The 16,506-nt window shown below is 48.2% G+C and overlaps 5 protein-coding genes across 5 annotated transcripts; 2 read left to right on the top strand and 3 right to left on the bottom strand.

Annotated features, from left to right (window-relative positions):
• Positions 1-263: 263 nt before the first annotated feature.
• C8Q69DRAFT_508379 (hypothetical protein) lies at positions 264-1,551 on the top strand (the record flags this gene model as incomplete). The annotated part of the gene is made up of 5 exons (XM_028632966.1): positions 264-344; positions 401-479; positions 552-808; positions 867-1,416; positions 1,478-1,551. 5 exons carry the CDS (start codon positions 264-266, stop codon positions 1,549-1,551), a joined length of 1,041 nt encoding a protein of 346 aa, XP_028483675.1.
• Positions 1,552-1,890: 339 nt separating this feature from the next.
• Positions 1,891-3,958, bottom strand: C8Q69DRAFT_313987 (putative cytochrome P450 alkane hydroxylase). The gene is made up of 4 exons (XM_028627286.1): positions 3,409-3,958; positions 2,674-3,346; positions 2,350-2,616; positions 1,891-2,287 (listed from the first exon to the last, which is right to left on the bottom strand). Exons 1-4 carry the CDS (start codon positions 3,859-3,861, stop codon positions 2,115-2,117), a joined length of 1,566 nt encoding a protein of 521 aa, XP_028483674.1. The 5' UTR covers positions 3,862-3,958; the 3' UTR covers positions 1,891-2,114.
• Positions 3,959-5,489: 1,531 nt separating this feature from the next.
• On the bottom strand, positions 5,490-7,666 carry C8Q69DRAFT_492526 (major facilitator superfamily domain-containing protein). Its single transcript, XM_028632172.1, has 7 exons — positions 7,301-7,666; positions 6,924-7,236; positions 6,791-6,870; positions 6,576-6,727; positions 6,102-6,525; positions 5,692-6,046; positions 5,490-5,633 (listed from the first exon to the last, which is right to left on the bottom strand). Exons 1-7 carry the CDS (start codon positions 7,545-7,547, stop codon positions 5,570-5,572), a joined length of 1,635 nt encoding a protein of 544 aa, XP_028483673.1. The 5' UTR covers positions 7,548-7,666; the 3' UTR covers positions 5,490-5,569.
• Positions 7,667-10,950: 3,284 nt separating this feature from the next.
• On the top strand, positions 10,951-12,476 carry C8Q69DRAFT_313929 (putative short chain dehydrogenase/reductase). Its single transcript, XM_028627285.1, has 3 exons — positions 10,951-11,299; positions 11,397-11,756; positions 11,835-12,476. Exons 1-3 carry the CDS (start codon positions 11,263-11,265, stop codon positions 12,278-12,280), a joined length of 843 nt encoding a protein of 280 aa, XP_028483672.1. The 5' UTR covers positions 10,951-11,262; the 3' UTR covers positions 12,281-12,476.
• Positions 12,430-15,402, bottom strand: C8Q69DRAFT_313909 (putative C2H2 finger domain protein). The gene is made up of 8 exons (XM_028627284.1): positions 15,134-15,402; positions 14,972-15,026; positions 14,805-14,904; positions 14,617-14,734; positions 13,627-14,561; positions 13,489-13,580; positions 13,109-13,437; positions 12,430-13,055 (listed from the first exon to the last, which is right to left on the bottom strand). Exons 1-8 carry the CDS (start codon positions 15,222-15,224, stop codon positions 12,673-12,675), a joined length of 2,103 nt encoding a protein of 700 aa, XP_028483671.1. The 5' UTR covers positions 15,225-15,402; the 3' UTR covers positions 12,430-12,672.
• Positions 15,403-16,506: the final 1,104 nt, after the last annotated feature.

Raw genomic sequence — 16,506 nt, 5'->3', positions numbered from 1 at the left:
TCATATTCGGAATCCATTGATGATGATCTTTTTCGCTATAATGTTAAAAGCTGTGTGCTCTTCCTCTTTCTCTTCTTTTCACAAAGAAGATGAGATTACTAGACTATGCGCATTAATCTTGCCCTTCGCCGCCAGCCACGAACAGACCGTCAACATTTCAGGAGACCCACGATTTCCCTGGCTCATGCCTCAGAAATAGACACGACTGCAGTTATTTCAGGCCATTTTGGGCCAAGATTTCCACCTTAACATACTATGGGACCATGAACTTAAGGCCACGATTTTCGAGCGATTATATTTGCAAGGCGGAAATTGCACCTGATCCTGATATTAGTGGCCTTGGAGTCGGTTTTTCACCTAATCGAACCCGCAAGTCAGAGACTGGGACTGACTGTATTAGGTGTTCTCGTCTTTCATTGTGGTCACCTGGATTACGATATTTGTGGCTGGAGTTCCAGCGATATATGAAGCAGTCGAGAGTTACTAAAATCCGCAAAAACGATACCTTTTCCGCGCGACACGTGAATGTCAAACTGGCCGACAATATCCAGTATTTCGATCAGATCTCGACCTGCAATCCTTTGGTATCATTGCGGCAAAGTTTCAGAAGCTGATAGGACCTTTGTGTGATCTCCAAGTAATCACGGGTATCGGTATTATTATAGCCAGCTGGTCCCAGATCCATACCATCAACTACTACCATGAGCAACTGGTGGTGACCTACTGGTGGCTTACGCTCAACTCCTTCTGGGCAGGCCGTGTCAACTACTTGGATTTCGATGTGGAGGACGATGACATTCGTATCCTAGTGCGACGAGTATCCATCCTTTGCAGTTATATCATTTCAAGGATATATCATACTTCAGCAACGGACATGGAATGACAGCCAGGGTCCTTGCTACCGCTACGAAGACGGATCAACGCCTGTTCCGTGGATGATTGGGCTCTGTCTTTTCTGCATTGCCTTGTTATCAGCCACATTTCGGAAAACCAAGATATTCGTCAAGTGGTATTTGGACAGCCTGGAGATAGTCAATCAAAGACTCGAGGAGTGGTACGTCACTTCACAGCAAACGCGGGAAAAGACAATCTCTCAGTCTTCTGGCCTGCCAGCCGCCGTCCCCCAGTTCGGACAGCTCAAGGCATACTTCATGGTGGCTTTGTCTTTGACATGTAGGGTCCTTTGGTTCATCGTGGTGCTATGTCTCGATGTCTGGTCTTACGGAAACAGTTTTGCGCCAATGACCTGGTGTTTGAATGCCTTTTTCAGCTCCTGGGATACCTTCATCGCAATCAGCACATGGCGCTTAAACCAAACGAATATGAAAGGCGATGAGAGCCAAATGAGCTTTGGCCAAGTTCTGCCGCTATGCTTGATTGGCTCTATCATATTTAGTGCTGTTGATATTTTTCGCGGTGAGCTGTACTAATTCCACTATCACTACAGAGGAGATGAAGCTAATTGGATTAAACGTAGAAGATCCAGATTGCGAATATATGACGAAACATGACGCTTCTGATGTCGGGGATTGTGTCGTTGAGAATGTGTGATGTGATGCATATAGGGCCCCAAGAGACTTTCTTCGAGACAGACGCAGACACGGCTCTCCGCGAACTTCTCGAGGATAATCATGTTGGTGACTCGCGACTCCAAATTGAGAAACATAAAAGTGCAGATCAACAACGAGACGGGATCTCACTGGGCATGAAGACAACAGAGGCCCGATTCGTGACCACAAAACAAATGGGGAGAGTGACGGGACGCCTAACAGCCACCAGTCACTTTTTATCTCGACTTTCCCAAGCCAGGTGCTTTTGTCCGTGCAAAGCCAGAAGTGAATGTCCGTATCACACGGAATAGTTGGTGATCTGCAACAACGAACTATGGAGCGGCAACAGAAGGGTCTTGTGACTTGACACCGTGAAAGGAAACGGATTTTCTGGAATCGAAAGCATGACGCTATTTAGCCAAGAATCTGAGGATCGTACGAATAAGAATAGCGGAGATATATATCCACGCTTCATATATATCAGCCAAAACATTGTTTAAAATCTTTCTGCCCGAATGAAAAGTCCCGACGTGTGGAACCACATAGTAACAGAGACAGTGGGTATCAGTTGGCAGCATATAGCCGAACATGGACACCCTTGTCATGGGCCTGGGTCAAGGTGTGGTTCATAATGGGCCGAGAGCCACGATCAGGACCCGGGTCGGCGTTCTCCAGAGTCTGGAAACGCTGAAGCAGCTTAATGATGACATAGCTTGCTTCCGTAAGTGCGTATTGTTCTGTTTCATTGACTCCATTAGAAAAATCCGCGGGGATTAATTGAGAAGAGAGAGAGGCTTACGGCCAAGACAGATACGGGGACCTCCGTTGAAAGGCAAATATTCCCATCCTTTAGGGGTGAATTCGGCCCATCTCTCAGGGCGGAATTCCTCGGCGTCCGCACCCCAGATATCACGGCGTGTGTGGAGAGCCCACACGACATACCGGATGACTGTGCCCTTTGGAATGAAAATCGGCGATCGACCATCCGGTCCACCACCGACAGGAAGAGTGGTGTCCCTGATCGCGGTACGTCCGTTCGCTGGGACCGGAGGAAGAAGTCGCAGTGCTATAGCACGTCAGATACGATGTCCCGTTTTCATTCTAGAAGCCCTTCAGGTCTTACCTTCGTTAACAACGTATCGCAAATAAGGCAGGTCTTTCATGGAGTGGAAGTTGATATCCGCGCCCTTCTCAGCATCAGTGCCAAAACGTTCCACAATCTCCTCCCGGAGAGTATCCCAAGCTCTCTTGTTGCGAGCCAAGAAATAAAAGACAGAACTGAGAAGACTAGAAGTGGTGTCTCGTCCCGCGAGCAGGATATTCAACATCTGATCCCGCAGAACCTTGCGGTCCTTTGTTTGTAGGGCGAGGGCTTCGAGGAAGACGTATCGCCCTTGCTCATTGGGAACTTTCGCATTTCCACTCTCAACATAGCGGATGGCTTTGTCCACATAATAGTCGACAAACTGGTGGACAAGCCTGTTTGCCTCCCGGAATTCTTTGGAATTGATCAACCAGTAGAAACCCTGGGCACGACCACGCTGGGCCAGAACATCTTGAGAGTAGTTGAAGGCATCGGCGAAGCCTTGTTTGCCTTCCACGGACTTCTCACTGATGCCGATCTGGTTACTAGTGGCAGACACGAGCGATTCAACAGACTCTCCAAACAAGAAATCCGTGGCAGAGTCCAATGTCAATCGGAAGAAAAGCTCCTGAATATCAAAAGGAGTTCCGTCTTTCGGCATCGCCTGGATCAGTCGCTCGACATGAATGTCCATTTGGTCCAGATCGGAAACCTAGCATATACTAATTAGAGAGGCCCCGCAGGCGAGTTTTATAGCTTCTATAGGAATCATACCTGATCCCGGGTAAATTGCGGACGCAGGAGCGCTCGAGAATGCGACCAGCCAGCTCCGTCGAGAGTGAAAATACCATCCCCGAGAAGGGGTGCAAACACTTCATGACGGCGGCCAAACGAGAAGTCATTGAACTGAGTCGCCAACACGGCCTTGATGTTCTCCGGTTCGATCGTAAAGATGCAGTTGGTACCGAGAATGTTCATGAGGTAGGTAGTTCCATATTCGTCGTGCAGTTCTCTGATCCGTCCGACAAATCGTTTCTCCTGTCCTGCTTTCTTCAAATCACAGAACGAATTGATGCCGAAAATACCAGCGGGGACAGTAGCACGTGGTGGCTTGCAAGACAACGCTTTCGCCTGCCTTCGATGTGTGAATCGACGAGCCAGATAGCGAGTTGCAATTAGCAAGATGCCCACGGCGACAAGGACAATCGTCCCCGGGAGTGACAACATTGCGCCGGGAGTTGTCAATCGCTGGTGTCTGCAGAAAAATAGAAGATCTGGGCCTGTCCTACTTCAGCAGATATAGTAATTCCTATCTCCTATGCCAAAGACCATGGTTCGCGTGAAGTGGGGACTGAAGGGAAAGGAGATGACATTTATGGTTTTTCTTGTCTATAAGTTTGAAACGCTGGACAACTTCTGGCATGATCCCAAGCTCCATCAACGGACGCTCCGCGGGCATGTGTGGGGATTCCACGGATCATTTTCATCATGGAGCATCTTCATCGAGCATCACAGGCCTGTCTGGTCTGTGCCACGGCCGAGGTCCCGATCGAGGTTGCAGCAGGCGTTGTCCCCTTCCCTTGCTAGAACCCAGAAAGACGCATGAGATCGGTGGGAATCATTATTCACAACTGGAACCTGGTACAGACTATGCAGATCGCACAGCTAGCACGCACACAAACCTCGGTATTATCCCCAGCCCGTTCGGATATCCATTATGGCGCCGACATTCTGACCACACGGAGGCCAACCTTAATAATACCAAGCCCGCTTTACTATTTAGTCGCGTCTTCGTATCCACCACGAGGCCGTTATTCGACTTAGTTCAGACCTGCTGCGCGCAGGCTCTTCTCGGCCGTCTAGAATCAGTCGATGTCGGCCAGTTCGGTGAATCTCGACCGGGTCCGGATTTCTCTCCACCAACCATCACAGTTTAATGTCATTTATGTACTGCTGAACCTAGCAAATAATGGTGGCGCCGACAGTCTCTTGAATCAACGCAACAAGCTTTTCCGTAGCTAGGTCTGCTGCTATAGCAGCTAATAATTCGAATCGGTAGAGAGTATCTATTGACGTTATTGACGTGCTGGTCTCAAATTATTTAACAAGTCTGCTCGCCTCGTAAGGGACCAGATTGACGCGAACCGCATCAAATGATTCACTCTGCACATTTAGGTTGTGAGATATAACTAGCTCTTTTCGGTCGGATAGGTAACCATTCTCATAGGCCCATTCGTGTATCGTACCTGTCGTATGCCGGGCCGAATCCACAGCCCAGGCCCGAAAGTCCAGGGGGTTGATCGATTACAATATCATTCTTCGACAGGCCGGACCTGGCCTAAAGTAAAGTACCATATTGCCATATTATTAGGGTTGTCCGCCGGTTTATCTGTTGAGATAACCTGCATTACTATGGAAGCTCCTGCTATTTATGCATTGCAGCTAAGCTAGATTTTGTCATGCAACGACGATTGATTTAAGTGCTTACGGACTAGGGCCACACTCTAGCTTCTTCAGCCTCATGAGATGAAAATATGACAGCTATTCATAAATAACTATATTCCTCAAGTGAACTTGATATGACAGTAATAATAGCGGTCGCTGTTCATTATGGCAGGTGCACGTGATAGACATTCATTAACCATGTACAGATATCCACATTGCATTGTATAGTTATTTAGAGTATGAAACTTGATAGGATCGCTATGAAAGTGTCTGTTACCCCTTCATGGTAGGACAGTTCTGTCGTGTAGTTAACCTGTCCAAAGACGCTAGACCACGTCAGTAGAGTAGTGTAACTAACAATCGGAAAAGACCGAAGCCGATAACAATGATATGTAACAATATTGATTTTCCAAGATTTTGTTGTCGTACTCGAGAATAGAATATTCACTTTTCAAAAATAGTCATAATTATTTCACATTCCTCCAATCAACTAAATTCTGCTCGCAATCTCATGGCGATAGACCCAGCTCCTCGCTCGCTTGCCCCAAATATACCTATAAGAGAGAATATCAGCCATAGAACAAGAAGAAACAAGAGGCTCTGGAAACTTACATCGGAATAGTGAGCAGACTCACTGCTGCAGTAATACCACCGATCACAAAGAACGTATTCCTCACTCCTTGACTTGCGATCCATCCGTTCATGTAGAACGTCATACCGAAAGCGAAGAAATTCTTGATGCAGTTCATAGTGGCAAATGCCTCGCCGGCTTTCTCACGGTGACAGTCAACTACGTAGGCTACGACGCCGGTGGTACCTAGTTGGACGCCCAAGTTGATGAGTCCTAAGCAGACAATGACGGGGATAGGCCATGGATCTTGCGCATGGGCAGACTGGCCCCATGCGAAAAAGCCAGTGGCTGTAAAGACAAGATAGGTGATCATGATAGGAAGACGGAATTCTGGTTCTAGCCACGATATTAGTTGTTCAGTCCCTCGTACAGACATGGTGATTCGGCTTACCAAATATGCCGTTGTTCCATTTCGACATTCTTTTAACGACGCCGTCAATCAGGGGTCCGGCAATAATCGTACCAATGAGCGATGCCACGAAAGAAGCCATGTTTGTAGCGCCCACAGCACCAACCGAAAAGTTGTATGGTGGAGCGGAGAAGATTTGAGACAGTGTGATCGAGATGCCCACCAGCCACGAGATACACGTGGTGAAGAGAAGAGTGGCCCACACAACAGCAGGAGAAGCAAGAAGGTAGAAAGGGCGGACCAGCGTATTCCAAAATGATACATGGTTGACATAGCCGTTGTATGGGAGCAACTCTTTCGCCCAAGAAATAGGTTTCTCTCCCGAACGCGTAGTTGTGGGCGAGCTTGTCTTGCTTTCTGATCGTTCTATTAATTCGACTTTGCTTTTGATTTCTTCTGCGACGACCTACTATTGGTTAGTAAAAGCTAATCTGTGTACGTCCGTGCAGTACTCACTACTTTGTTCCCTGTATCAATATTCAGGACGTCGTGCCTGACGAAGGCTGACTCGGGCATCCAGAAGAAGACCATGATCAGCGCTATCGCAAACGCGCCTCCCATAGAATGGAGAGTTATTCGGTACGATCCATATTCAATAATTGCACCGGCTGAAGAGATAACATGTTAACAGAAATGGACAGTTTATATCCTACTCGTGATGGAGAGCTTACCGATAGGTGTGGCCAGGTTGATACCGCCTAGGACTCCCAGGTTGAATATCGCTGTGCGAAAGCCACGCTCATGAACGAACCTAAAGCATTTTCAGATCCTCAGAAGGCTCGGCTTGAAAGAAGGCATTCTTACCAGATATCCGCAATGGAAGCGGGAACAAGAGCTTCCAGAGGCGCCATACATAGGCCCGTGAGAACTCGAGCAGCCACCAGTGATCTGAAGCTGCGCGCTTCTGCAGCCCAGAAGCATGACACCATCAGGCCGACGGTTGTAGCTAAGTATATAGGCCTCTTGCCATATTTTACTGCCAGACTGTTGAATATCAAACTTCCAACTGCAATTGCGGCAATCACGCCGCCCTGAACCCCGGAAACGAAATCTGTAAGTGGAATACCGAAATCTGCTGCCAGTGGAACAAAGGCTGCTCCCAGAAGCGGTCCGACAGCTTTCGTATTTGTGAGCTTCAGATGGCCCTCAGCATAGAATGAGAGTTCCCACGGTGTACGTACCTCCTACGCAACCACACGACCAGGCAAATGCGACTGTAAATAGTTCTTTCTTCCGCCGCGGCCAGTTATAGGGGTCATTAGGAGAGTCAGACGGTTGAGGGACGAGCACAATTTCCCCTGTAGGATCATGTTTCAAGAGACCAGCATCGACGCCGGATAGATTGAGGTCTTCACGGCCAACCTCGTTCAACGGGGCAGTGCCGGGGACATGCTCCAGCTTAGCATCCTCAAGAATACCAAGGGGCATGGTAGAGCAGATATTGAAGTACTCGAAAACGATTCGAAAAGCGCGGGTCTCACCAAACGAAAGGTAGGATAGAACTCGCAAAAAAGGAGCACGGATAGATGGTTTCTGGGGAGATCACTGTCACCTCGCTGTTCTGAGATGGTAATGATATCGACAGAGTCCCTGCACTATAACCCTGAACGACCTGCAGCTACACACCACAGTATGGGAAGTGGAGAGCGATATGCGACTTTATAAGTATCAGATCGTCGAAAAAACCAGACGTCAGGGCTTAGTGACAAAGCTAAATCCATAATTCTGACTCTATAGTATATACTATCATCCTAAATGCTAATCCGACTCCAACAGGACCTACCGTTTCTTAGCTCCTCGCTACTGCATACTCTGAGTATCTGTCACGCGTAGAACAGTTGTTCCTCCCCAGACTGAGGCCCCATCTGAGCCCCATCCTGTTGTAAAATCTCCCCACGTTATTGACCCTGGGCGGGTCTACCCCGTATTCAAGCCTCGTGGCGGCATAGGGGACCGGTCACGTTGAGATCCTTGCTATTGGGCTAAGCGAATGAGTCGCAGATGATACTCAATCCGGGGAAGAACTAACGACTTCTCCGCACTTTTCGCCGCGATAGACCAACTTAATTGAGCTACTCGTAATGCGCAAAGCCGGGAATATTGCGGGGGTTTCCCCTTGGGCCGGAAACGGGGTATGTCCGTAGGCCTCGTCAGCATTTCCGTTGTGAAGGTTGCTGGAGTATGCAGTGGCTCAAGGGTAAGATAAACTCTGCAGATATCTCTTAATTTTTTGCTTTGGGGCAAAGAAACGGAAAGGATGTCCCTGGTGTTGGAGCTTTGAGGCGACCTCAAGGAGAGTAGGGGAAAGCGAAGTACCTCTTTACTCCTGGGAGTAGAGATTCGTTGTGACCTTGGACCCGTTCATACCTCACAAGTAACTTCGATCGATGTTCGGTTTCACAGTATCCTAACTCCTGCCTGTTTAGGAATATCTCATACGGGTCAATGCCGTAGAAGCCCTCCTCTAGGTAAGCTGCTAATTCTGCGAGTCGGGTATCATTGGCATTTGAGTCAAGATGTAGCTTCTGATTCCAGATCCTATCTCCTGGTCATTGGAGCCATTAGTTGGTCTTGGGTCGTCCGATGTGGCGAGATGTGTCCTTGGGGAATTGTCCGACCCGGTACAGCGGCTCGTATCTATAGAGTTCATCAAGAAAGCCACATAACCTCCTTATAGTTCGGAGGTATCAGCTGACCTTTCTTGAGTAGGTGTATAGCTCTTGTTTCTCATGTATGGCCGCGTAGCACGAGTCAAAGGCGCAAAGGGGTCGAGAACGTACCAGATTCTGGCTATGTGGAGAAACGAGACTCATGTGGACCATCATTGCTCTCTCTTTCTTGTTCACAAATAACAACCTGTCGTGACTAGATTCAGTGCGATAGATAGAATATAAGCTAGATATTCAGACGGGATGAGGTCGACAACAGTAGACATCTCGAGGTTTCTGTTATAACGGATTCTATGAGTGCTAACTAGTATATTTGTCCGCATTTTCGCTCCATTCCCACTGTAATTATCTGCAAAGCATATACTGTGTTCGAGTGTACCTCCCTATCATGGAGTATCCAAAAAACGTAAAGCCATAAGCACCGTGGCGCTATCTGTCTTGGCGACAAGGTGGAAGATGGACAGCAGATAAGAAATAGACACCTTTATTATTCCATTCATGCTGCACAGTCTTGCTAGTTTTGTTTCAATTAACAAATTGAGAGAAATTGAATCAAAATAAAAGGAGAAAATACTTATGGAGTATGACATGTACGGCCCTTCTCTTTGTTATGGTGTACGACCCAGATGTAGGGCCCAGCGCCAACAAACTTGATTACTGGAAAAAGCCAATACCAGGAGCGTAATCTCTGTCGACATACTTCCGATTCCCCAATATATGCATAAAGTACCATACTTCCATGCTGCCCAAGTATATTATTTGACCTGTGAAGCATGGTGGTAACAAATTGCATCCATGTACAACAATGCTTGATGATAGATCCAAAAAAAAAAGTACTCGAAAAAAATAATCATGAAAGCTACGCTCTTTGAGAAACAGAAGAAAATTGGGTATAAGATGCTGTTATCCATCTCGTTACTCCTCTCTCCCTCGCCTACTAAATATCTTCGTTTTCCAAGACTCGAATATATCTATTTCGCTCTTCTACCATCTACTCACAACTACGAGACAAAGCAAAATGCACTTCATTTCCACCATCATCGCTACCGCTTTAGCAGTCGCCACCTTGGGCATGGCGCAGGCCCCGCCTTGCTACATCCAGTACGATTAGTCCTTCACCCAATGATCCCAAAGGAATCCTCGTACTGACATAAATTTCAGACATTCCCAAGTCCACAATACCCCCGCTCACTGTTTCTGCGCGGGAGATAGTACGTTTTCGATTCCATTTAGATCTACTTTTCAAAGCCCAGCAATATTCCCGTCACACTTCATTTGGATATCTACCGGATCTCTAACGATGGGTTTTAATATTTAGATTCCTGCTACGCCACGAACACAAGTGGGAACTGTAACCCCCCGTCAACTATTATTATCGCCTGTCCATGATTTTGGACATAACATCGAGGATCCTGTATCTGTCATATCGGCATGAAATAAAAAGAAGGGAAGGGCGGGGGCCAATGCATGTCAGCACCTTCTTTGAAGTCCAGTCGATGGTGCTCGCAGTATCGAACATTCTTTATTGTTGGACCAGAAATTCAAATAAAAATTACGGTGGCACTGTTGAGCTACATTTTCGGATGAACCTAGAGATCGTAGATTCTTTCTAGAGACTCGGTATAGTTAGCTTGAGGCTATGTTTCAGGTTACCCTGACTGAAGTTGTTCTTTTACGCATCTAGAAAGCCTCGAGTAACCTGACATCTAACTAGTACCCATAAGCATCGATCTATTCATTGATGTCATCTTCTTTGTCAGCGATTCAACCTATAACTACATGACTAGTTATGCCCTTGTGCTACCATCCGAGGGGTTCTTTTTGTCCCCGTAAGCTCTTTGTCTGCGTCTGTTGTTCCAGACCTCTTCGAAAGAACGTGTTCCTATCCTCCTCTCATTTTTGCATCGATACCTCAGGTATGAAATCAAGCACTTGTCGTCCTAATCTCTACACCTTATTGAAGTCCGAGACATGGCATGCATCTAACCCAACATAGCAAAACAATACACGAAGCTAATACATAACACCCTAACTACACTCCGGAATAACCCCTCTATCCCATCCAACCGTTAGTTGCCGGAGATTCCCCCCATCCCCGCAATTGTGTGGAGAAACTCCCGCAGAGGAAGAGGGGTCATGGGGATGTCTGTCTCGGTATTTTTGTTTTCTATACCAATAACTAACTCAGAGCTCTGTGGTGGGGTTCCGCGAACGTGTACCATGCTCTAAGTATTAGTATTAGTATCAGTACTGGTACTGGTAGTAAGTAAATTATGCATGGAACGCTCCGAGCCTCGGAAGAGAGAGCAGTTGTTTTCAACACTTCGTTTCAGTTGTGATAAGATAACTAGTACCTCCTGCATAGTTATTTTCTTTGGATTCATTCATCCTTTCCCAGCATATAACATAGCATTCAACCGCTGAAAAAAACATAGCAATCGTACTTCTGGACCGTATACAGACACACATTAACCATGGGCTCAACCGCAAAGAAAAGCATCATCATCACGGGTTTGTTTTTCCTCATCACCTACCTACGCCCTCCCTCTATTCTGAACTACATAAAACCCCCAACACTCCAGCCCAGAATCTAACAATATCCCTCCAGGAGGTGCATCAGGAATCGGCCTCGGTATAACCCGACACTTTGCCGCAGACCCAAACACCCACATCTCCATCTTCGACGTCAACGTCTCCACAGGCTCCGAGACACTTTCTGCGCTCCGAACCGAATTCCCTTCTGGCGCCAGCATGAGTTTCGTCCAATGTGACGTCTCGTCGTGGGAGAGCCAGGCTGATGCGTTTGAGAAAGTATATGCGGATCAAGGACGGATTGATATTGTTTTTGCGAATGCGGGGATCTCGAAAGAGGGCAAGTTGATTGAGACGGATAGGGCCCAGAGGGAGGAGAAGCCGATGAAGCCGGATTTGGGCACGCTGAATGTCAATTTGGTTGGGGTGATTTATTGTCAGTACTTTCATCTTTCTTTGTTGATTTGGGTTTGAGTGTGTGGTGATTGATGGTAAAGCTGACTTTGATACCCAGCTACGAAACTCGCAATCCACTACATCTCCAAAAACGTCGCAATCGACAATACAGCAAGTAAAGGCAGTATTATCTGCACCGCGTCCAACGCAGGCATATACCCATTCCCCATCGCGCCCATCTATGCCGCTACTAAGAGCGGAGTCATCGGACTCGTGAGAGCTCTCGCCCGCCCATTGGAAAGGGAACAGATCCAAATCAACGCCCTGGCCCCGGCGGTTATCCAGACGAATATCGCGCCGAGTCAGGACTTGTTTAAGCATATGGTCCTGACGCCGATGGAGACCGCTACGAATGCAGTGGCGCAGTTCTTGGCTGATCCGACACTGACGGGGAAAGTGGCCGAGTTGCATGGTAAGGTTGTCTCGTTCGCGGAGCCTCCGCCGTATGTGGATGAGGATACGGAGAGGAATATTGAGACGTTTTGGTCGTTGGGATATGCATGATTATATTCTTGAGGTGGTTAGGAATGATAGCCCGTATCCTGGGATGTGCTGAGGTAGGTAACATGGGGGGTGTGGGACCTAACTGCGTTCAATGTATAGCCATGAGTAAAGGATTATATTTCCATTTCACGCATAACCAGTTATCTAGTGCCTCAATTCATTAACGCCTCGTTATATGCAGCTGCAAGCTACGTTCAAGCAGTTTCGTAAACCCATTCCCAAAACATGACAGCACGGAATGTTGTCCTCTGTGCAAAAATAAGTCATGATGGCCAGATAATATACCAAATACACATTTCTTGAACACTCCATGCCTGTGCTTATCCATGAATATTGCACATAACAGCGCCCCTAGAATATGATAGTCCAAATATAACTCGCTCCTTCGTTAATTAATCGTCCTGCAGTAATACCTTCAACTTGTCCAGCTTATCTTCGCACTTGACTTCCATACGCATGGTAACATCCAGGCTGTCCTTCTTGGTGATCAATAGCTGTGCCACGAGCCAGAAATTGTACCCATTCTTGTAGAAGCCCATGGCGGCCCACTCATGACTGGGTACCTTGCTGTTCAGTGTCAGCCAGACAGAACGCCACCGCGCCAGCGCGGTCCGGATTGCTCCCAAGATGGAGTCGTCGGGCATGGAGATCTGGTGGCTGGGGCTGCTGGAAGAGTCTGTGAGAGACGGTGTTTCTGCCTTGGATGCCGCCGCCCTTCGCATCCGAATAAACGGATCGAGCAGGGTCATGTGGGAGTTTATGAAAGCGTATAGTACTATTCGAATCAGCAACAGCACGTGAGACTGTTCACAAGAGTGATCAACATACAGTGTATAAGAATAAACATATCCAGAACCGTGAGTTGCAGGCCTTCCAAGTTCTGCATGGATGTCTGCGTGAATGCTGACGAGACAGATTGAGACCGGCCAAGGACCGATTTACTGTTGGACGACTCTTCAGAAAAGAGCTGCTGGAAAGCCTCGCGGATTGTGACATTTCGGGTGAAACGAAAGTTTGGTTCTGCGAATGGATGTTGGGAGCAGAAGACCGACTCCTCGCAAGGGAGGTCACACTCCATCTCGTTGTGTGTTAGGCGACACGGATAATTTTGGTAGAAAGAAAAGGCACAGTCCAGGAGAGACACGACGTTGATTGTTCTGCAAGCGTCAGTGATCACGGTCAGGGGGGCAACCGATCGGTGCACTTACCGTATCCGCGATTCCTTCTGAATCCAGAGATATTCGTGAATCCGGTCCTCTGGAAGATGACGACATTTGAGAAGGCCCAGCTTGCGTGCCACCTTCGACAGTCAGTTTACGTTTCGGTTGAGGTGACAGCTGAAATACCTTAATGATCTCACCAAACCGATTCTCCATTGCCCTGTTTCGCGATATCCGACTACCAGCCCAGTATTGGATGACTACCATCAAATACCCTGCTTGGAAGTGTTGGAAATGCAGCCAGTCGCCTCTCTCGAGGTCCGGGTTGACTGTCCCAGTAAAAACACGGGCAATCTCGTTTTCGCATGCAAAGGCTTCCGTCGAAAAGACGAATAGCTCCGCGAAGTCAAGCACACGCTTGGCAGCGTACGACTCCCTCTCGTCGGTCGAGTACATGGCTCCCATGAAGACAACGGATGCCAATAGTGACGTAGGCACATGATCTGGATCGAATGACGGTGGGTGGATGACTGGGCAGTGAGGATGCCAGTGTTTAAAGTAGAGCTGTATAAACTTTCGGATTCGGCCCGGCGTGAGGAGAAAATGCAGATTTGTTGAGATTTCCTCCTGCGCCTTTGTGTCGAGGCTTACGGTCCATACTTTGGTCAAGATCGACTGGATCAAGGCAGTCGCAAATGGGGCCTCTGGTTCATAGATAGTCTCTCCAGGCAGCGTCAGGTTGGGGTCTTGTCCCGGAGGGACAATAGGGCGGTAGGCCAACCCTCCCGTAAGGGGATCGTATAGTGATTTCTGCGTCTCACCAAAAGGGCCATTGAAAAAGTTGATGAACGTGTCATGGAAGAATCCAAGGTCTCCAGGGTCCGCGTCGATGAAAGCAGGCGCATAGTCTGTCCGGACCCCGTCATAGCCATATGACACAGTTGGACTTGGACTCTCCTCCCATTCTTTCTTGGTGTGATAGACGAGTCCTCTGGTGCGTTCACTGCATGGCGGGAGTAGAAACTTCTCCGTGAAACTGTCTGTACCGCCATTCAAGAGGAATTTGATTGAGCCCCGATCCGAAGATTGGTCATACTCTTCGCGCTTTGCCAGCGACGGTCCTAGAATGGATGAACTATTAGTACTAGCTAGAACTGGTTCAACAGAGGACTCTACCTTTCTCAGTCATGGTTTCCTTTGATGGCTTCTTTCTCTGGTTGTTGCATTTGAGCTTCCTCTTGATGCATGAACCGCACGGACTCTCTCCGTCGCAGCGGAGTTTCATCGAAGTACACTATATCCCATCAGCGACCATGTCTCGCCATTGAAAAAAACAGAAAGAAGAAGAAGGCGCTTGGACTTACTGACTCGCATGCATGGCGTCGTCTCCCCCTCTGGCCAGTCTCTGGGATGGGTCGAGATCCCCGTTGGGCACAGTCGGGATAATGGTCTCGTAGATTGTCACTGTTTCCGACGTCAGAACCAGGGTTGCTGCATGCAGCTGAGTAACATTGATAGAATTTCAACTGACCATCGCGCAAAAGACTCGTCACAGAAAACGCACGAGTATGGCTTGAGCCCGGAGTCTGATGTTGATACCCGTCAAGTCAGTCACACCGCCACCGCGGCTCTCTACTGTCTGCCACCCGCGACGAGGAATGCTGGCGGAGACACGATCAGAAGTAATACGTACGCCGCAAGTGATGTCTCTTCAAATGATCGATGCGCGTAAATCCGCGCTGGCAGATAGTGCAACGAAAATGCTTATCAGCGGCAGGCTTCATGGCGAGGTTTGGAAGGCGCCCATCGGGGGGAAGTTCCTTGGGCTGGGGGGATCTGGGGTAAGGGGAAAATCTGGGGGAGAAGAATGATGAATGACAGCGACCGTGGCGGCAAAAGGTCCTGGAGTGGAGAGGGGACGATCGGGGAGGAGCAAGAAAATTGGACTGTTGGGATCAGACCAAGAGGGCAGTCTGTCTCCCCGGATTTGTCTCTGATGCACCAGCTGAACGCAGAGGATTATTATTTGGTTGAGTTGAGTGGTTCTAAATGCGGAGGAAGGGGATGATAGACGGTGATAATAGTGAGTGGAGATGATGATGATACTGGTTTAACAATGTTGATCTGGCTCAACTCATTATTATTGTCTGTGACAGAAATCACAATGATGAGCAGAAGCAAGCATCTGTCTCTCTTTTCTTCCTTTTCTCATCGCTCCGTCAACCTGACCACTTCCCCTCCTTTGCCTTCTTCTGCCTCTGCAGTCCCACTTGGATCCGGTGCCAGAGCCAAGCTGTGCCAACCTGCACATCCCGTTCTCCTGAGGCTGGGCTAGGGCATCGCTGGACAGTGGAGATCTGACTATTACATGGTTCGGGGGCGCCAGAGCGCGAAGAAGCAGACTTAGTGGAGAGGATGTGCAGTCCAACGCACGCCCGGGCGTATCGACGCTGTGGAGGACCGGGGAGAGAATGCGCTTAACCTCATCATCATCGGATGTCACGGCTGCAGTCACATTCCTTTCAACCCAGTTTTACAGTTAAAGCTTCCGTGGATCGAGCTCTCAGGCTCTAGCTGGAACACCATTCACACTGTGCTGGAGAGAGAGAGAGAGAGAGAATTGATTACCCGAGGTTAATGATCGCGTTCTTGCGGGGCATCGAGAGGAGGTTCAAAAGGAAACAATCTCTATGTATTATTCCTCCACGCAGGATCAAATCATTCTTGAGAGGAAGGATATCCCCGTCCACAGAACCGAACCTGGTTGACATTACAACCCTGATATGGAGAGGAAACCCCCCGGCTAACCCTATGGTCCGGGGCGAAGTCTAGTTACACCGCTGTCAGACCGGAATTGGAGGATATTCCACCTGTTGCAACGAGCGTCATCTTCCCGGGGAAAAGCAATACTTGTCTTTTCATCCGTACCAGACTATATGGCATTTTCTTTCGTCCCTCAGCGCAGTGAGGAGAAAAGCTTCGATGGATGCTGAAACTGCAACACAATTCAACGTGAGGTCATATTCGTATCATTTCATGCGCGCGGAAAACCGTAAATTCGCCCAT

Source organism: Paecilomyces variotii (genome assembly GCF_004022145.1).
Source record: "Paecilomyces variotii strain CBS 101075 chromosome Unknown C8Q69scaffold_8, whole genome shotgun sequence".
Taxonomy (NCBI): domain Eukaryota; kingdom Fungi; phylum Ascomycota; class Eurotiomycetes; order Eurotiales; family Thermoascaceae; genus Paecilomyces; species Paecilomyces variotii.
This window is presented reverse-complemented; position numbering and strand designations above follow the sequence as displayed.